Below are 22,097 nucleotides of genomic sequence, written 5' to 3' on the forward strand. Positions count from 1 at the left end.
CAGGGCCACCATCCACGGTCTGGTTGCCTTGGCCTACATTGGTTTTCCTGTTTAAAATAAAAGTTAAATGGAAAACAGGAGTGAGTGGAAAACAAACTCATTTACAAACATGACCATCGAGTCCGCATCAAGGACTCTGATTCCTCCAGAATTCCTGGGTTCCCGTAACCATATGGTATATAGTCACGCTTTGGTTTGCATAGTTCCACATGTTGGGAAAAGGCAGCCTGTAGGAAATGAGGACCATCTCCCTCCAGTGGTCAAACGTCTTCCTTCCAGGGACTTTGTCTTCCCCTGGATACGCTGCTTCCAAGGCTCATGGTGGATGACTCTTTCTAGAAAGCTGCTTTGTGGAAATATCATGAATGAGTGGTCTTCAGTGGCCCCCATTTGCCTTGACTCGTACAATTGAATCAAGTACAACTCACAGCAACCCTGTGAACAACAGATCTGAACCCTGTCCTGTGCCATTTCATCATCCCTGACACACTTGAGCTTATTGCTGCACTCACTTTCTCAGTCCACCTGGTTGAGTGTCTTCCTCTCTTTTCACCGACCTCCACCTTTCCAAGCATGAGGTCCCTCTCCAAGGAATAGCCTTTTTAGCAACATGCCTGAAGTATGTGACACAAAGCTTTGCATCTGTGAAAAGAGCTGAAAATGGGACATGAGGGCACAAAGCCATGAGCATCATTTTGAAAGGGCCAGAGAGAGTGAGAAGAGCACAGCCCCTCCCTTCCCCAGAGCAGAAAGCACATAAAGAGCCCATAGCCCAGGTCCACAGTGCCTCTAGAGCCACAGCAGCAGTAAGAGGTTTGTTTATCAACTGTTGAGTCAAAGACTTGACTCACAGTTGTGATACCAAGAGTAGAGTTTATTAGGGAAATAGGTTAAGGAGTGGAAGAGGCAAAGAATATCTCACAATACAGATCCAGGTTTAGTCCAGTCATCCCAAACCAGATTAACAAAACACAAGTCCTTTAATGAGAAAAAGTTTTTGTTTCAGGTCAGCAATCAGATCCAACAAGGTTTGCCTCAGAACAGTTAAAAGTCAGCTTCTCCTTCAATCATCCAGGTAGGATAGCAAAACCTTTAACTGTAGCCTTTATCTGAGGACTCCCAGGTCACACCTTGCCACAGTTTCTCCACAGCAGTACCACATTCTCTTCACCACTATCACGAAAGTCTCAACACTAGTGTCTTTCTCTTACTAGGCTCTTGGTCCAGTCTCCCTAAGCCTTGCTGCCCAGTTTGAGAAGCTTGCTCTCTTTTATCCTACTCCCACAGCTGTTGATGATTTACAGAACCGTGTATCTGCAGTTAAGGTACCTGGAGACCAGAGAAGGCTAAGATAATGGCTAAAAAAAGTCAACTTTAGGCTGATACCAAAGCCTCCAAGGAGCACTCTGGCTGTACTTTCTCTAAAACATTTCGGTTTGTTCTTTTGGCAATCCATGGAATATCCAGTACTCTTCTCCATCACCACAGTTCAAAGGCATCAGTTTGTCTTCTGTCATTCTTATTTATTGTCCAGCTCTCAGATGCATAGCAAGTGATAAAAAAAGACTACAGCTTGAATTAGGTGCACCTTACGTTTTCACACAGACATCATTGCTCCTTAGTAATTTGGCAAGGTCCCTGACTGCAGACTTTATATATGCAATAATGTCTCCTGACTACTGGTACCAAGGGTATTGATGTTAAGTAAAATCCAAGTAAGGTGACGTTGTTAACAGTCTCAATTTTTCTCCATCTATCTTGATGTGTTGCCTCTTGGTCCAGTGGTGAGAGATTTTTTTGTTTTCTTCATCTTAAGATATAATCCTTATTGAAGACTGTGGTCTTTGATCTTCCGTAGCACGCAAGTCCTCCTCACTTTCAGCAAGCAAGGTGTGTCATCTGAGCAACACAGGTTGTTAATGAGGCTTCCTCCAATCGTGGTACCACATTCTTCTTAGAGTCCAGCTTCTCGAATAATTTGCTCAGCATACAGATTGAATAGTATGTATACAACCTTGACACACACCTTTCTTAATTTTTAACCATTAGTGAATAGCCTCTTGGTCTATGTCTAGGCTTTGCAGAAGCACAATTAAGTGTTCTGGGATTCCCATTCTTCTCATTGTTAGCCATAATTCATTATGATCCACACAGTCAAATATCTGCATAGTCAATAAAGCAAAAGTAGAGATTTTTCTGGTATTCTCTGCTATTACTGAGACAGAGGACCTTCTTTTCTAGAATTCCCAGTTGACGGGGCTCCCTCACATGCCCTGGTTTCATATCTCCCCAACCCCGACCAGTAAGCTACTCCTTCCACATCTGACTTTTGCATCTACCCATGGCTGAACCAGAGGTCCCTGAGCTCCATCTTCCCTACCCCGCACTCTATGCAACACCTCCCACTGTGGCCAGGACATCTCAAGGAGGACAGGCACTTGGCATGAGGACCTGCAGTCTAGATCTCCCCTTCCCCACTTTTTAGTTTTAAGTAAGCACATTTCCTTCATAAGTTTCAGGCAAAGCATCTACAAAGAATCAGTTCTCGGAAGTGATAATAATAGTATTTGATGTGGTAAGATAAAGTGTATATGAATGATTGAATGAAAACCAATTTAAAAAACGCTGACAGACAAGTCCAGAACATCTCCACTGTTGACATTTCACGCGATGGGGTAGGCCACCCAGAGGGACAGGTAGTGGAAATTGGTGTTGAGTGTGGACAAGTTGATCAGATCCCCAGCACTGCCCCCCTGGATGCTTTTTTCAGGCTGGCTTGACGTTCCTTCCATTGACACCATTGTTTCCAAAGAAACGCTGCTTGCTGCAGGGAGAGGCCTTCATTATTTCTTTTAAGTAAAAAATAAAAGCCTTGTAAAAGAGAGGCCATAAAGCTGTGCAGCCGCAGTCCAGATGTGCACTTCTAAGTGCAACTGGCATTAAAGTCGCACATGCCTAAGCTGATTGGTATGTTTGCTCAGGGGATTGTTGCACCTGTGTGTACTGGAAGGAATTTCCGCAGAATACCTGTCCTGTGTCCACAGGCAGGCTCTGGGACACGTTCCATCACTTGTGGTGAAAACAGCTGGTCTAAACACATAAACAAGGACGATCAGGTTGCACCATGAGATCTGGATGTGGCTTGCCTAAGAGCCAAATGTTGATCTTTCTCCATTTTGTGTGGAGCCAAATACAGCCCCAGGGCTATAGATCCAGGACTGTACTCACAGAGCAAGCAGCGCCTTGTGTTTCTGATGCAAGGCTTCCCGGGCAGTTCAGAACATGTCAAGGTTAATCTTCTGGCCTCTTCAGCCCTAAGAGAAAGAGCCTTGAGAAAACGAAAAACCACTAGTTCATGCATGCTTCCTTGGTGTCAGACCGTGTGGTGATCACATCAGGGCCATTGTCTCTGGACTCTTCATTGTCTTCTGTGATGTTGTGTTGCAGATGCCCTCTGGAATAGAGGTTTGTACAGCACAGGGAGGGTGGCTCGTATTCCCCAGCCTTTTCCTCTACAGCTTTCACGAAACTGTACCTTTAGACAGCATGTAGGTCCTTCTGTCATTGGACAGTAAACTCTTCCAGTGTCTCAACAGTAGCCAGTTTAGAGCCAAGGGAACATGGATACTGGTCTACACTGCGAGGAACTAGGGAGACCAGATTTTAGATGTCCAGGCAAATTGGAGAGTATTTTTTTTTCCCTCCAAAGTTGTCGTTATGTGCCACCGAGTCGCCTGCAACTCATAGTGACCCTATGAGTCTCGAGGTACTCCTTTTTATATTGTAAGGTTGGCAAGAAAAATAAATTTACTTCTGCTAATTTGGTAGACCAGTCCTTGGAGAGGGACCTCATGCTTGGGAGGGTGGAAGGACAGCGAAAGAGAGGAAGACCCTGGATGAGATGGATTGACTCAGTGACTGGGGTGATGGGGGTAGGTGTATCAGAGACAGTAAGGTTAGCTCAGGATAGAGCAGGGTTCAGAGCTGTTGTACATAGGGTCGCTATGAGTTGCAGGCAACTTGATGGCACATAACAACAGTTTGGTAGATGGCAGCTAGAATTTTCTTAAGTTGTGATGAAACAGAAAATATCCCTTCTTGTTGCTGGTGGAATAGCTCAGCCTCTGGCTTTCTCCTCTGCCATGAAATCCATTATCAAGCCTTGGAATTTATGGGAATTTGAGTTACAACTTAACTTGCCCATATTGTGACCAAGTACCAGTTGCAGTAAGGACTGTCTTGTGACCAACCAGCACAGGTTTTGATTCCACTGAAACCGAGATCTCAAAAGTAAACTAGATCACACATGTGATAGAAGGAAAATGGTCTTGGAATCTTCCATCTTTAACCCTCTCGGCTAATTTTAATTACACCATTTTGTTTTAATTGCATTTTTAAAATCTTTTCCATTGTTAGCTGCATTTCAGCCAACCCTGATTTGTATATTCTCACTCTGTCTCTAATACAGCCAGCTCCCCTTCAGCTCAGAATCTAGCCATGAGCAAATCTCATGTTTATACCATTCTCCAACTTGAGAGAAGTGTCCAGGCCGTGTGCATCCTTCCAAAATGACTGTCCTCAGAAGTCTTCATTCCATCCTCTAGTCCTCCGTCCAGAACGTATTAGCATTTTGGTGCAGAAAGTTTGTCTATACAGTTTAGAACTTGAATATATACTTATTTATCTTATACTCATATTTCACATGGGCAGACTCTCTGTAATTTTCTTTTGAAAATTACAAATGACAACAGATTCAGAATCCCAATAGAGAAATCTTATGGTGAAATGGTAAAGTCATGAAGCCATTTATTAGAATTACTTACACCAGAGATGGATTGAAAATTACCTCCTATTTTTTTTTTAAAGTCTGTCATACATGTTCTCAAATACAGGGTGTAGGGGATAATTTCCTGGCAGCATAAAATTTTTTTAATTGTGGCTAGAAAAATTTAGCATGTAGTTGTTGTGTACCGTAGAGTCAGAACCAACCCATAGCTGACTCTCAGGTGAGTTTTCAGAGGCAGTTAATTGCACAGGAGAAAATTGCCCATCCTTCTAACCCTTAGAGCAGCTGGTAGCCTGAACTGTGTGCCTTTGGGATTGTAGTGCAGCTTCTTGCCACTAGGCCACCAGAGCTCCCTATAGGATGAAATTGTTGTTGTGTACCAAAGAAACAGAGCTTCTGAACCATAGCTGACTATCTGGCAAGTTTTTAAAGACAGTTAATCGCATGGGAGGAGATGGCCCATCCCTCTGTGGAGCACCAGGTGGCCTTAAACCACATGCCTTCAGGATTGTAATGCAGCTTCTTCCCACTAGGCCACCGTATAGTATGTGTATGTATATGAGTGAAGTGTAATTGCCAAGGAAGTTGAATTAGTTTTGAGTTCTTGGTGAAGTTCCCTCTTCTCTGAGAGATGCTATCATCGCTCCTCTGTATTGACTGATGCATAGTTGAGCCAGGTTTTCTCGTACCTTTTAAGAAGGATATTGATAACCTGGAATATATTGAAAAAGAAGATCACCAAGATAAGATTTAATAAAATTATGTTTTGTAAGCAAGAATATAAGCAGACAGATGTTATTGTTAAGTACCATCAAGTCAGAACAGACTAAAAGCTGACTCTTCAACAGGTTTTCAGACCCACTTAATCTTACGAGAGGATGTTGCCCGTCTTTCTCTTATGGAGCAGCTGCCTTTGGGTTGAGAGCACAACCCCTTACCGCGAAGCCACCAGAGCTCAGAGGTTGGTTAGGCCAAAAAAAGGAAATCTTGGTATATGTATAAATTATCTTTAGATATTTAAAGGGACTAGTATGTGCTCTGTAGGGAGCTCTGGTAGCTTTGTGGTAAGGAATTGCACTGCCAACATGAAAGTACTCGATTCTGATCTTCTGGCTGCTCTGCGGGAGAGAGATGGACTGTCTCCTGTGTGATTTACTGCCACTGGAAACCCACTAGAGGTTCAGCTGTGAGTTGGTTCCGACTCGCCAGTACATAGCAACTCTGAGAAAGAGAACATTAGATTCTTGTTTTATGTGATTCAGGAGGCAGTTAAATGGAAGTTTACATGCAGTGTCCAAAAAGAAATATTTGAATAGTTCAGAACAGAAATGTTTGCCTTGTGGTGTATTGACGTCTCTGCCACTGGGGGTTTATAAGCAAACTCTAAACAGAGACTTGATCACATGCTAGGAACTTACCCTGTGGAGCTGAGTCTGCCTCATGTACAACCTAGTGTAGCTGCCAAATCCTGGAGTGTCAGCTGGGAGGACTCTAGCAAGCCTCTGACCCAGCTCTTTCTGTTTGCAAATGAAAATACAATCTTGGGAACCACATTCATGCTAGTAATTCTTGCTTTCTTCTTCATTTTATTCAGTAAAGCTGATTTCAATAGACTATTCCTACCCCCACCTCCTTCCCCCCAAATCCGCCATCAGGGAGCATGCCTTAATGTCACCTCTGACTTTCTGAGTCTATAAGCAGCTACCGCTTAGCATTGTAGATGTCGAGCCACAGATCCAGTCTCTGTGAAGGTGACCCAGCCATTTAAGGCTAAAAGACCACATCCCAGTGAACCCAAGAACCAGAGTGACTGGTACAGGAAAGCCTTGCTCTGAACAGCTCTATTCTGTACTAGTTGTGCATGTGATTGATGACTTGTTGGGAGCCTCTGCACCAGAACCATAGACCCACTGGTAAAGGCAATTTAAAAGGAAGGAATAAAGACCATCCAAGTCTGACCCATCTTCTCTGTTATATTTGCAGCCAATTGTTGGCCAAATGGAATTGGGTAGTTCATAGTTCAAGCTCAGATTCCCTAAGTTTCCACGTTAGGTCTCCCCACACCTATCAGCTTCAAACACTCCATAAAGCTTTTGGAACTAAATATTTCTTTTAACTTTCATGAAGCAGGTTTGGTATGGAGTTTTCCCCCCTTGTTTTATACCGTTGAGTTGAATCTACTGGCACAGGAGGAGATTGCCTCGGCTTCCCCAGTGGAGCATCTGGTGGATTAAGCAGTTCATTTGATTATAAATTTTTTTCCCCTCTTTTCATGAAGTTTTGTGGTTGAAAAATTATGAGCATAGAATCTATGTGATAGTGTCATTAGGCACTAACAATAGTGTCATTAGAAACTAATGACACTATCACATAGATATTATTAATACCTGCATTATGCAGATGACACAACCCTGCTTGCTGAAACTGAGGAGGACCTGAAGTGCTTGCTGCAGTGTTAAGGACTGCATCCTTCAGTATGGATTGAGGCTCAATGTTAAGAAGACAAAGATTCTCACCAGTGGACCACTTGGCAGGATCAGGATGGATGGTGAAGAGATTGAGATTGTTCATAGCTTTAGTTTGCTTGGCTCCACAGTCAACACTCTTGGCACCAGTAGCCAGGAAATTAAAAGGCATATTGCCATGGGAAAGTCTGCTGTTAGGGACCTCTCCAAAGTACTGAAGAGCAGTGGTGTCTATCTGGAGACTAAGGTGCATCTGATACAGGTCATGGTCTTTGCAATCACTTGTTATGCATCAGAGAGTTGGACAGTGACCAAGGAGGATAGAAGGAAAATTAATGCCTTTGAGCTGTGGTGCTGGAGAAGAGTATTGAGAATACCATGGACTGCTAGGAAAACAAACAGATTCATCTTGAAGAGGGTCAAACCGGCAGCTCCTTGGAGGCAAGGATTCTGAGGCTCCATCTAACATACTTTGAACATGTTGTAAGGAGAGACCAGTCCTTGGAGAGGGACATCATGCTTGGGAGGATGGAGGGACAGTGCAGGAGAGGAAGGCCCTCTATGAGGTGGGTTGATTCAGTGACTGGGGTAATAGGGATGGGAGTGTCAGAGACAGTGCGATTGGCACAGGACAGAGCAGAGTTTAGGGCTGTTGTACATAGAGTCACTGTGAGTCGCAAGCGACTCGACGGCACATAACAACAACAACAACAATGTGATACTATTAATTAAGAGTGATTTTTCAAGGAGAAATGACATTGTACTCAGTGAATAAAAGAATTCCTAGCATGTAAGGCTTTTTATTAATCCATGTTTCAGGGTCTGACTGACAATAGACAATAAACGTAACCAACTTAATTGTAATTGAGTGTGCTGCAAATAACCAGCATCACATGAGGGTCTCATGATTTGCTCCTGACTCTTCTAACATAGAGATATCCTTTATTAAAAAAAAAAAAAAAGAGATATCCTCTATAACCTGATCTCTTGAAGTTTTTGAAATCTGTATCTGACTGTTGTAAATTTACACACTATTTCTCTCAACTGAGAAATATTCCATTCTCAATAATTCCATTTGTCTTGGTATTTGTAAAGAAAGTCGGCTAGGATTAACATTTGTGAGGAAAATTTGCTCCACAGACAGCTACCAGGGAAGCAATGGCTCTTGATTGAGGGAGTTTGTTTTTCAGTGGGTGCCTGCAAAGAGAGACTTTGAACATACTGCTCCTCTGTTTTATTGGATTGATCTGTCATGTAATCCACTCCTGAACTTCCCAAAGTTATCAAAGGCCCAGATCCTTCATTATTCGAGATCTAGCCAAGATAACTTCCCCAAGTCTCCCCACAAACTGTCACCTGTGTCCTGGTGCTGGCAGGAAGCCCTGATTTTAAGCAGAGCATTTTTCTCTGCTCACCATGTATTTTGACATGTGCTACTATGACTTCTCAGCAGTGAAGTCTAAAGAAAGCCTGTCCTCTCATCTCTGGGTTTCCATGTTTTCCCTGCTGTACACTTGGCCAAGAGACTGCACTGCAGGAACTCTGTGGACCCAAGTCAGCCGAGCCATGCCAGTCAGGACTGGGCAGTTCCTTCTGGGGAGTTGTAGTTGGGAAATGACCGAGCTTGGGCTGAGCCAGTGACAGGGTTGGGTTGGTTCCTGTTGTAGTCCTTCTCGATCAACACGTGGCCACATTTGATCCCTTATTCACGTTGGCACGCAAGGCCCAAGAGCCGGTCCCTGGCAATGGCAGTACCACCTTATTGAAATAGAATGTTAACATTTAAACAATATTAATACTATTTGACTCATTAAATATACAAAGCCAGTCAAAGTGCTTCCATGTGTGTGCTGTTAGTTCTGGCGGGCAACTCCTTAGATGGCTTCATGTGGTTTCAGACAACATTTTAGCACATTCTTAAAATACCCACAAAAGCCTTTATGTAAAAACTCATAAATGTGAACCACATAAAAATTATTTTTTTTCCTGTTTCATGTCATTATGATCAAAGTACAGTAGGTAAGAATAAATTTTCAAAAACTTGTTGAGGTCTCTCTTTAATTAATGCTTCACGCGCAGAGCAAAGCCATAAACCATATAATGGGGGACTGTCTGGACACCCTGCAGTCACCTTGCTGCCTGACTGTATACGGCTTGTTCCTGACCGCACTTGTTGGAAAGGCCAGGGTTTTGGGGAGACTCACCAGGCCCTTCCTCAGTCCTCTGCTACCTTTGTCTTGGAACATCAGGTTGAAACTTGTGGTCGCTCAAGTGTCTGGAGATCCCTTTTGGTGAATGAAATTCAAGTCTGTTCTTGAATTGTTGTGGTGTGTTTGCTGTACCTTACAGAGGCCGAGTTTCAGCACGTCTGCCTCACCTCCACAGGGAATGCTGCAATTCAGAGAGGGAACAGAACTAAAACTGAGAGACCAACTGAATATCCTCTAACGCTGCTACCTCCACTTCTTTATTAAAAGTCAAACCAACTGTAAATTAGGAAAGTGCTCAATGGAATACTATCCCCACTATTAAAAACAATTATGGAAATCATGTGGTTTCATGGAAAAGTGCTTACAAGTCCCTGCCAAGTTTACAGTGAAGGGGGAGGGGGGAGCTGAACATAACACAGCACCGTTACTGTGCTTACAGTTATAGACAGAAAGATTCTGCATCTGTACGAAGACTGGAGGAGAATTTGGAAAAAGCAGATATGTGGGATAAGTTGATTTATGGTATTGTGGGATCATTTTTACATTTCCTTATTTATACTGGTGTTACTATTTTTTTTTTTTCCATTTGGGGAAAAAAGAATAGTAACCCACATGGAGGTCAGGATTTACCTTGTATTTTTAACTTTGTCTCCAGCGTATTGGCACTCTAGACCTAGTTGGTGTGGCCCACAAGAGAATGCCAAGGACCCCGAAGCTGCTCAGAAGAGAGTTGAACCAGAGGCAGGACGTTGGACTAGGAATGACCAGCTCTGCCCTACCAAACATGTTTTATTTTTTCTGAAAGAAAATAAAAAACAAAGGAATGGCATTGAGCAGGATCACCTCTGGGCCGCTAGTATTTTGGGGCTGTCAAGCCACTAGAATTTCTCCTGGTTTCTTTCCAGGGCATCCTGACCCCACTTCTCCTCATCCAGAGCACAAAAGGGCAAGTCTTTGACAAGAACAACACTGTGGCTCTGGTATTTGGAGCTACATGAAGCTGTGACAGAGCTGAAGGATGAAAATGCCAACTGGGCTTCTGGCCTTCATTCCAGGATGACCAGAGGAAAGAAAGAATTACCAGTCCATTCTTTGCCAACAGAAGAAAGTTGAAAGCCACTTTTTCCTGCTTGGTTTCTCTCTGTATAAATTGACTAGAATGGAAAACTTTTTGTGTTAGAACTTTGATGTTCGTGCACCTCATATGTTAACCAGAGGAGGGTAAGCCGAGGAGGTCACCAGAATTCAAGAGAGCAAGCTAAAATGTTCCCTAAACAAGGCTGTGAGCTTACCTGAGCATCGCAGAGACTCGAGGCCAGCAAGAAGGGCTCTAGAGGTGACCAATACATCTGCACTTGCCCCAGGATTGTTCCAGAATGACCATTTGAGGATGGGGGCAGGGGGCTTTGAAAAGCAATTTAAGACAAGAGAAAGAATCCCCTGGCATAGGGTTCCTGATGTAGGCTGATTCCCCACAGATTACTTGGTGGAATAGCACTGTGCCTTGGTGTACCCATGATTGCCTCTTCACTCACTTGGTCTTGTCCTCTCATAGAACCTACTGTGTGCAGTACTGTCTATAGCCAGCCATCATCCCACCCTGCATTGTTTCAGCAGTATTAGCCTAGCCTCTGACACCTTGATATATCCATTGTCCTAGCCTCTAGTGTTTGCTAAGAGCAGAAATACTACAAGCGGTGGATGACAAATTTATTTTGTCATATTTTAGGAGGTGAGAAGTCTGAAGCTTTACTGGCTCTGTGGGAAGATAATTGTCTCCCTTCCACTTTTCTTCCTCAGTTCCTTGGCAGTCTTGATGTGTTTATCTTCTCCTTCCTTTGTGCTTGTTCTATACCTCATCAGTTGTTATGGTTTGGTTTGGTTTTTTATTAATGAAAGTTTACAGAGACTTTTGATTTCCATTCATTCATTGTCTTCTCCTTGTCCAGCCTCCCCCCTAGTTTGCTCTTCTCTTTGAAAAGTAAAATACCTTCATTGTTATACAATTCTTCCCCCCAAGTCCACTCCACTAGGCAGCCTTTGCTCTGGACTCCCCATGACAAAAATACCTAATCACATATCCCTTTTAAACTGTTTTCTCCCTCATCTGTTTCAATGCAGTACACATTATTGAACCCATCTTTCTCAGTCTCCCGCCAGCCCCAAGGTCAGTCCTGTTTTACAGTAGTGGCCCCATGCAGTATTTGTCCTTTTGTGACTGAGATACTTCACTCAGCATAATGTCCTCCAAGGTCACCCATTTTGAATAATATTGCATGAGTTCCTTGTTTTTCAATGCAGAATAGTATTCCATTGTGTGAATATACCACAGCTTCTCTATCCATTGTTTGTTGGTGGCACTTAGGTTGTTTCCAACTCTTTGCTATTGTGAACAAACATAATAATATGCAATAAACATGAGTCATCAGTTCTTTTTATACTTCCTGAGGGATTCAATTAAGGCATAGTCTACACTGATACCTAGTTTCCTTAACCTATCAGGAAACCCTTATTCTAAGTGGAATTACTTCCACAAGTTTAAAGATTAGGATTTATAACACATTCTTCAGGGAGACAGTTCATAACTCCATTCAACTAGTAATTGCCAAGCAGTTGCTGAGTAAGGCCTGCCCTCATAGAGCTTACTGTGCATGGAAGGCAGAGTTGTGAATTTAATTTGCAGTGGCAAAAAAAAAAATATAAGCAGAATGGGATGGGCCAGTGCAACTGACCTGAGTCTAAGACTCCATGGGCACTAAGTGAGTCTGCAGTGGTATAGAGCAAGAAGACAGAGTGAGTGCGGGAGGTGGAGACATGACCTTGTCTCCCTTATAGTTTGTAGTCTGTGTTGTGTATTGATTTATAAAAAGAAAAATTTCTTAGTTTGAAATAATTTCAGGTTTTCAACAAACTTGAAAAAATGATACTAAGAATTCTTAGATATTTGTCCCCCTAATTCTTTAAATATTAACATTTTGTCATGTGTATTTAATAATTTTCTATACCCCCATGTATATCAGTGTATGTATCTATACAATTGTGCTTTTTTAAAAATTATATAATAGTTTTATTGAGGTATAATTCAAAGATAGGGCTGCCTTTTAAGACGGATACCCATTTGTCATCTACTTGTATTATTTCAGTTTATCCCCTCAACAGCCCTGTAAAGTAAATGTTCTTGAGCATTTTACAAACAAGATCAGATTCACACATTTGGTCCTGGCAGGCCTCAGAAAATAGTTGATAAATAGATAAATATATGACCTTCTCTAATAACTAGAGAGAATGGGTCTGTCCAAATATGGATCCCATGCTCACCCTGTTGAACTATTTACAGGTCTTTACCAAATGTCTCAGCAGGTGTGAGATTCTGCTTAAAGGTTGTACCAACTCTTTTCACAGCTCCCTGAATGTTTCTTCCATGGGAAGTCGCTCCATGAGGAGCAGCAACGATGCAGGGCGAGTGGGGCTCTGAGAGGCAAGATACTTGCTTGTAACGAAAATAATGTGTCTTTTCTTCCTGGGTTTTTTGGTTTTACTTTTCTTTTTTCTCCAAGAACATCCAAGAGCTGGAGATAGAAAACCAAAAATGAAGAACATACTAGGCATTTATCACACTAAAAGAACTGAAGAACAAATTGCAATGATTACAGATTCAATGAGCAAAATCTTGACTGATGCAGAAAATACCAGAAGAACATGGAAGACACAGTCACTGTACCAGAAAGAATTGGCTAGCGTGGAGCCATTTCAGGAAGTAGCATATGATTAAGAACTAGTGATAATGAGGAAGAACTTCAAGATGCACTGAAGGCACGGACAAAAAAAAATATAAGGCCGTAAAAACAGATGGAATAGATATATGCACGCCTATGTTTATTGCTGCATTGTTCACAATAGCAAAGAAATGGAAACAACCAAAGTGCCCATCAAAAAACGAATGGAAGGGGAGCTCTGGTGGCCTAGTGGCAAGAAGCTGTACTACAATCCCAAAGTAAACGGTTTGAATCCACCAGATGCTCTGCGGGAGAAGGAGGGACAGTTTCCTCCTGTACCAGTCAGATCTGATTTGACAGTACATGCACACACACACACACACAAAAAATAAAGTTTAAAAAAAAAAAACCAAACAAATGGATAGAGAAGCTCTGGTGTATTCACACAATGAAATACTATGCAGCACTGAAAAAAAAACCAAGAAACTCATAAAATATTATCCAAAATAGGTGACCCTGAAGGATGTTATGCTGAGTGAAATATCTCAGTCACAAAACGACAAATACTCCACTGTTAGAAAACAGGACTGAGATAGGGTTTGGAGAGAAACTAAGAAACAAGAAGATAAATAATGTGCACTGCATTGAAACAGATGAGGGAAAGAACTGTTTAAAAGGAATATATGATTAGGTGGTATTTGCATGACAACAGTCCAGAATAAGAGCTGCATAGCAACATCGACTGGGAGGCAAGGAGAGGAATTGTAACAATGAAAGAATTTTTTTTCTACGAGAAAAGGGAACTGGGGTAGGGGTAGGGAGGAAAACATACAACAATAAATGAATAGAAATCCAAGTTCTCTCTAAACTTCCATTAAAAATCTCAACATTTAAAAAAGAAACAACCAACCCCACTGCTGGAATACCAGTTGACCTTTTTCAGCAAATAGATACATCCCTAGACCTGCAGACCAGCCCGTGCTACAAAATTTGAAAGACAGCTACCAGATCAACTGACTGGAAGAGTTCCATACTTGTTTCCATTCCCAAAAAAGGTGATCCAACAGACCAAGTGATCAAACAATATCTTTGCTGTCACGTGCAAGTAAAATCTTGCTGAAGATTATTTTAAAATGACAGTTTAAACGTACATTGGCACCTCAAAAAGAGAAAGATTAGAAAATCCAATCACAAAATGGGCACAGGATGTGAATAGACACTTCACCAATGAAGACATCCAGATGGCAAGCAAACACATGAAGAAATGTTCAAAATCCCTAGGTAGCAGAGAGATGCAAATAAAAACAACTATGTGATATGGTCTCACCCAAGTAACAAAAGCAAAGTTCAGCAGAGCACCAAACAACAAATGCTGGCAAAGTAGTGGAGAGATTGGAACCCTTATTCACTGCTGGTGGGAGTGTAAAATGGTTCAACCACTATGAAAGGTGATTTGGTGCTTTCTCATTTGGAAATAGAAATACCATTTGGAAAAAATAAAGAAATACCATTTGACCCAGCAGTTGCACTGCTGGAAATAGACCCTAAAAAAATCAGAACCACCATCCAAATAGATGTGTGCACACCCATGTTTATTGCTGTGTTGTTCACAATAGCATATAGATGGAAGCAACTCAACTGTCCATCAACAAATAAATGGTTAGAAAAACTATGGTATATTCACACAATCAAATACTATACCACACTGAAAAATAATGTACTCATAAAACTTTACCCAACACGAGTGACCCTGGAGGACATTGTGCTAAGTGAAATGTCTCAGTCTCAAAAGGACAAATACTTTATAGCACCACTGTTATGAAGGAGGACTGGCATGAGGGGTTGGGAGAAGACTAGGAAAAGAGTGGATAGACAGTGAACACTGTATTGGAACAGATGAGGGAGAGAACTGTTTAAAAGGAATGTTTGACTAGGCATTGTATGTAGGAAAACGGTCCAGAATAAGAGGTGCATTGCAGAGAGGACTGAGGGAAGAAATTGTGCAACAGTGAATTAATATCTTTTTTAGAAGAAAATGAACTGGAGGGAGGAAAGTATGCAACAATGAATGAATGAAAATCCAACACTTTTGTAAACTTTCATTAAAATATTAAAAAAAAAAAAACACAACAGTACATTGACAGGGAACCACCAGATGCTCAAACTGGATCCAAAAGAAGCCATAGCATAAAAGATATCATGGCTAATGTCAGGTAGATCTTGACTGAAAGCAGAGAATACCAGAAATATATATACTTGTGTCTTATTAGTTATACTTAGGCATTTGGCTATGTGGACCATAACAAATTATGGCTATCATTGACAAGAATGGGGATCCCAGAACACCTAATTGTTGTATGAACAGAACAAGGAAATTGTTTAAAATCAGGGAACGTGTGCGTCAAAGTTGTATCCTTTCTCCATACCAATTCAGTCTTTTGACTGCGGATGTTGATTGTGGATATAAATAAGGTGAAATCAGTGACAATTTCAATCTTTTCTCCATCTACCATTATGTTATAATGAACATGATGTTGCATAATGTTACAACCAGCACTCTTGGTACACGCGTCAGGGACTTCTCCAGATTACTGAGCATCAGTGTTAGCAGTTTGAAGACTAAAGTATGCCAGATTCGAGTTATGGTCTTTTCAGTCACTTGCTATGCATCTGAGAGCTGGACAGTAAATAAGGATGACAGAGGAAGAATTGATGCCTCTGAGTTGTGATGTTGAAAAAAATTGACTATCCCGTGGGCTGCCAAAAGAACAAACGACTATGTCTTGGAGAAAGTGTAGCCTGATGGCTCCTTTGAGGCAAACATGGCAAAGTTTCTCATTCTTTATACATGTTGCTAGCAGAGGCTATTTTGAAAAGGGACGTCACTCTTGGAAAGGGTCAGCAAAAGAGAGGAAAACCCTCAGTCAAATGGATCGATGCTGTGACTGCACTGGTGGGCTCAAGTATGTCAAATTATGCCGATGGGACAGACCAGGACAGAGTTCATATCTGTTGTGCATAGGGTTACCATGACTTGTGCTCAGCAGCACCTAATGACAACAGTCTTCAATCTGTATATTGGGCAGATCATTCTAGAAGCTGGACCATATCACAGAGTGTGGCATCAGGATTGAAGAAAGACCTAAGAACCTGCATTATACAGATGACAAATCTTACTTGCAGAAAGTGAAGAGGGCTTGAAGGACTTCTTTAGAAGGTCAAAGACTGCAGCTTTCAAAATGGATTACAACTCAACATAAAATAAATAAATAAATAAATAAAAACCCTCACCACAGGACCAATAAGCAGCACTGGACTAGATCGAGAAAAGAGAAGGCATCATGCTGGGAAAGGTAAAGTGCCAGAGAGAAAGATTCCCAACAAGATGGATTAAGACAATGTACCAGTGGGCTCCACCTTGATGGAGTTTGTGAGGAAGGTGCAGGAGGAGGCAGGGTTTTGACTGGTTCAGAGTTGTTGACTGAGTTGTAGTTAAACTGCACCTAACAACATATATACCCTTTCTTTAAAAGGTAACAAGATTTCCCAGGGTTTTGGTTGGTTATCAGCAGAATTTGAAGGATTGTCATATGTCTGTATCAGCCAATCATCTATCGTCGAGTTCTGAGCTCCTTCAGTCTCTATGTAGAGTGACCTCAATCAGTCAGAGAAATTGACTTCAATCTTTTCTGTTTTAAATCCTACCTGATTTCCTTTCTTTCTCTCTTTCATCTAATCTCACCTAGGAAATGTTCCCATATTAATGCAAACATGAAAAGAAATGCCATTCCACAGTTACTACTAGTAAGAGTCATGCAGCAAACTGCTCTGAACGAGTGATGGACAGGACCCTGGTGTGCCTGGGCTCTAGAGGGGCCTGTGACTCGGGGGAGTTTGCCAGTTTGTTTTTCCTCTCTGTTTTCCTTGTATTACCACTCTGCTGGCCTAGTGGGAAGGAGATGCAAGCCGGTAGAGTCCATTAGCCACCTTGGAAGAAAGATAGCAGTCACTTCCTTGTCAATTTACAGCTCTGAAATCCCCCTGGAAAGTCAGCAATTAATCATTTCTGACTCAATGGTACGAAAATAACTGTCTGGAAAGATAAAACTATCAAATAGTAATTAATGACTGTATCAATGATAATAGCTACCTTCTCTCTCTCTCTTTTTGTGGGGGTGGGGGCTCCTATGTGTGAAACATTGTTGGATCTTGATCTATAAGGACTCCGAATCCCAGAGAAATTTAGCAATCTTGTCAGAGGTTGCAAAACTGGTATGACAGAGCTCAGTTCAGATTCATCCTTAGAATTCCTAAGCTTGTGTTCTGTTTTATTTACCCCCAACACCAAACCATGATGTACCCTCTTTCCTACCCTCACTCCAACACCAGAGGAGTTCAGAACACATCCAAGGATCAGCCCGGGGCCATTGCTGATCTATTGCAGACCATTGTCTTAAGTTCTTCCTCTTGGGTAAACATTAGGCTAATCTTTGCTACATCACAACCCATGGGACCTGGATTGACTGATCTCTAATTTGAAAGACTTAACATCATGGCTTATTTCCTGCAGGTATTTTGAAGGCGGCGTCTCATCTGTCTACCTCTGGGATCTGGATCATGGCTTTGCTGGAGTGATCCTCATAAAGAAGGCTGGGGATGGATCAAAGAAGATCAAAGGCTGCTGGGATTCCATCCACGTGGTGGAAGTACAGGTATCACCCGAGCAGCTGGATGCTCAAGGCCTTATAGCACAGATGCCACATTGAACCGTGCAAGCCTGTTTTCTGTCAGGTGCCACTTTTAGGGGAGTAAACTGTGATATTTAAATCCCTGCTGATTTGTCAAATCACCCTGAAATAATTTGAATAAAGATAAGTCATCACTGCAGCAGTCAGTGATGATGGTAAAGATCCTGAAAGGACTGGGCAAACACGATTTTGGACTCTTTTCCTTTAAAAGCCAGGTGGGATTTTAGAACAAAGGCCCAGTTGTGCTGTGAATTAGGAAGGGATGTGTTAGAGGGACCTTTCAACAGGTCCCACCAGGCTCTCCTTGAATCTTGGGAGTTGTGAACAAGGGTTTTGTTGTTTTTGTTGTGGGGTTTTGTTACAGTTTTTGTTGGTCTGTCTGATCTCTGTCTTGTGTCTCCCAGGAGAAATCCAGTGGACGTACCGCCCATTACAAATTAACCTCCACAGTGATGCTGTGGCTACAAACCAACAAATCTGGCTCTGGCACCATGAACCTCGGCGGCAGCCTTACCAGACAGGTAGAGTTTCTCGTCATGACCAGTTGCTAACACCCTCCGATGCAAGCCTCAGGGCTAGTCTTTTGGACAGATGAGTGAGCATTTGCCCCCACAGACAGGTTCTGGAATAGCCTCTGTACCTCGTGTTGCCTCCCCACAAGCGTACTTGGTCCTTGAGATTCAGATGTGAGAGACTTTGCTTTGAGTTAGCTTCTGTACATGAAAACATGCTCCAGTCTTTGGCATGAAGGGTTGGTGTAACACATAGTATGTAATATATTGGACTTTAAGCTGAAAGGTTGGTCGTTTGAATCCACCATCTGCTCTGTGGGAGCAAAGGGGGTCGCTTCCTCCCATAGAGATCTGTGGCCTTGGAAATCCAATCGAGGGTCACTGAGTTGGAATATGCTTGATGGCAGTGGGCTTGGGTTTGGATTTGGTGGTGTTCACTTAGCGATGCTGCTGCCAACACATCAGCATAAATAATTTTTCAATTCTACCTAAGATTCGGACTCATGGTGGCAAGAGACAGAAATACAGGTCTGACGTAAGCAAAAATGGAAATGAGACGTTCAGGCTTCAGCATACCTAACTTCAGGAACCTAATGATTTTATGTTATTTCTAGCTCTTTCTACACAGTGGCTCCTGACAGTCTCCGACCAATATCTTCTTAGAAAATAGAGGAAATTCTGGCAGTTCTGTAGGAAAACGGGAAAGAGATACTGATTTCCTTGAAGAAAACCTGGCTGCTATTTAGTGTGGAGTGCTGGCGTTACCCATAGTGTGTAATTTGTTGGACCTCACCCTGAATGGTTGGTGGAAGACTAGGCATTGGAAGTCAGTTGAAAGGCACTCTCTGCAAAGAGAACTGGTAGATAGATCTTTCAGTGGGTGTAGGTTGATAGAAGGCACAATAGCAGGCCCAGAAGGTTGGCCTAGTTGGTTGACAATAAGCCATAGCTACTGAGAGACCATAACTGGCTACCCAGAAAATGAGAGAAGAAACTGAAAGAAGAACTAATAGAATATGGGACCCATAGAAGAGGAAGTGTCTAAGCATCTATCTAACCTTCCTACCACCAGCAGATCTGATAACTAGCGAGCCCTTGTAAACAGCTTGCTCTCTGCTCAGCTCCATCCTATCCACACAGCAGTGGCGCTCAGGATGGAACTGAGTAACCATCACGAGACCTTGCCAGTATAGGTGCAAGCAAACCACTTTGCAAAATTCAGAGAACAAATATCATCAAGAGCAAGTTACTACCTTTGGCCAGAGCCGTCCAAACTCAGCCAAAATTCAGCCAGACTTGTCAGAATCACAAGATCTTAAATTAGAAGAGTTCAGAGGTCACCTAATTAGCCTCCCAACCTCATGGGTTCCTTCTGCAGCTACTAGCCTTATTTGACACTTTAGAAGGCAGCCCATTTCTGAATGTTCAAGAAGGAACTGTGCACCAGAATGTGAGCTAGCACCAGAATGTGGGATTGCATTGGCTGGCCTTCTTGTGAGTTTGTGCACAGTCTGCTAAAGGGCCATTTCTTTGATATAAATCAGGAGCAACAGTTAACCCAAAAGACAGCCTAAATGATTGGTAATAGACTCAGATGCTGAGGGACAGTAGTCAGGGTCCACAGAAAAGAGAGATGAGGCCAGAAGAAGAACTGAAAGGAGTCGTAGAAGAGGAAGTATTTACTTTAAGCATCTGTCTAACCTCCTGACCCCTCAGAGGCCAGGAATTTCCTGTTCTCATCCTTGTACAGTTTTTTCTTTGCCTTAATTCAAATATGAGATTTAAGAGTTATCTTCCTTATATTTTGCTTATTTTTATTTCAGTCTCTGATAGTTATGTGAATCTTGGTTCTAATCTTAACTTCTCTATCTGGCTTTGGGTTTTTGTGGGGTTTTTTTGCACATTTCCCAAGACAATTCTTGTCATTTTTAAAAAAGCTCTTGTAACTTGATGCTAGAACAAGGCCAAGTTCAGAGACTTTCAGTGTGATCATCAGAGATTTCCTTAGAGGGAGACATCAGTCTGTTGATCATGTTTCTTTGAGTGAGTGTGTTTAAAACCAACTAGACTCCCTGCCAGTGAATCGATTCCACAGCATAGCAATTTCCAGGACACAACAGGTCTTCCCAGTAGTATTTTTGAGGTTATACATTTATTATTTTTTTTTTGAGGTTATACATTTTTACAGAAGCGGTCTGCCCATTTTTCTCCTGAAGGATGACTGGAGCATTCAAACTGCTGACCTTTGGGTTAGCAGCACAACTCAACCCACATGACAAGATTCCCTGAGCTTGTTTAGGGAGCTGTAAATCCACCATCCTTATAAGACCTTCCCATTCTAAAGTTAATGCCTTTTGATTTATATGCAGTTGACCACCTGCATATCAGTAGTATAATATGACTATGGACCACAGTGCTTTGCAAGATGGCCCCAGGTATTTTGTACTTACAGTAAAATCTGAGAAGCTGTTGAATAGCTTTTTCTCACCCATCTTTTTTCTTAGGTGTCATTAGCAACCATCTTCAAGATGTCCTACTTATATATAGGCTGTTAAGGTGGCTGGAGCTTGGTCTGCAAGGCATTGTCTTTACTGATAGGCTTGTCTTGATTGCACAATTCCATGTTTAACACCTTGACACCTCATCCCAAGGGGAGGCCTTGAGCCTTGAGCTTTGCACTATTAGAGGTCACTGTTAGACAGCGTTTTGCCCTCAGAAAAAATGGTATTGGCAGAGAAAGAACTTAAAAATATTTTCTTTGCTACCTTGTCATTTTTAATAAGGAGCTCTGGTTGTGTAGTTTGTAAGTGATTTGATGCTAGGCAAAAGGCCACGTGTCTCTGTCAGTTCAAATCCACCAGCAGTTATAAGGGAGAAACATGGACTGTCACCTTCTGTTAACAATTTACAGCCTGAAGGTAAATTTAGAATACAAGTGAATTTGTATTCTGTTAATCACAATTCTTGTGAAATGAGATGGATTGACACAGTGACTGCAGCAATGGTCTCAGGTGTATCAGATGAGGAGGATGGCACAGGACACGGTTCAGATCTGTTGTTCATAGGGTTGCTGTGAGTCGTACTCAACTTGACAGCACCTAAAAACAATGACAACTAATCAGAAGGAACCATGACGGTGCAGTGGTTAGCGCCTAACGGAAAGGTTGGTGATTGAAATGCATCAATGCTGTGAGTTGCTGTCAGAATCCATCAGGTATCAGTGGGCTTGGATCGTTTGGGCTTTGGGTCTCCATGCATTTAAAAAATAGTTGTGTGAGGAAGCAGGCATTGGCCCACATGCCTGAGTGCAGATTGGAGCCTTGGACTGTTTAGGTAAAGCCCTTCCTGGCTCTGCTTTGACAGCAGGGCCTGAAGGGATTGCCTCTGAACAAGGTGGGCCCTGTGCCATCCCAGAGCAAGTGCTGGTACCCCGTGAACTTCTGCCTGGAAATGGCTCTTGTCCTCCAGGAACTGTGCAGTGAGGAGGGCTGCTGCACCCCAAAGCAGCTAGTTCCAGCCTCCCTCCTCCAGGCAGTGCCATCCGGGGAATCGCTGGAAAATGCTAAATCCGTCTCCGGAAACTGCTTCCTGCATCACTTACCGCTCTGAGCTGTTTATAATTCTTCCCGTTTTACAGTGACCTGGGCAAATATTGACTCG

The 22,097-nt window shown here is 42.3% G+C and overlaps 1 protein-coding gene across 1 annotated transcript in view; it reads left to right on the top strand.

Annotated features, from left to right (window-relative positions):
- The window catches only part of CAPZB (capping protein (actin filament) muscle Z-line, beta), a 201,109-nt gene that overhangs the window by 165,305 nt on the left and 13,707 nt on the right, over positions 1-22,097 (top strand). Inside the window, exons 5-6 of the mRNA XM_006883585.1 lie at positions 17,748-17,889; positions 18,330-18,446. Of these exons, the coding sequence (XP_006883647.1) occupies positions 17,748-17,889; positions 18,330-18,446 (259 nt within the window). The remainder of the gene's footprint in view (positions 1-17,747; positions 17,890-18,329; positions 18,447-22,097) is intronic.

The sequence above is a fragment of the Elephantulus edwardii genome, unplaced genomic scaffold (assembly GCF_000299155.1).
Source record: "Elephantulus edwardii isolate Elephantulus edwardi_28Jun2011 unplaced genomic scaffold, EleEdw1.0 scaffold00028, whole genome shotgun sequence".
Taxonomy (NCBI): domain Eukaryota; kingdom Metazoa; phylum Chordata; class Mammalia; order Macroscelidea; family Macroscelididae; genus Elephantulus; species Elephantulus edwardii.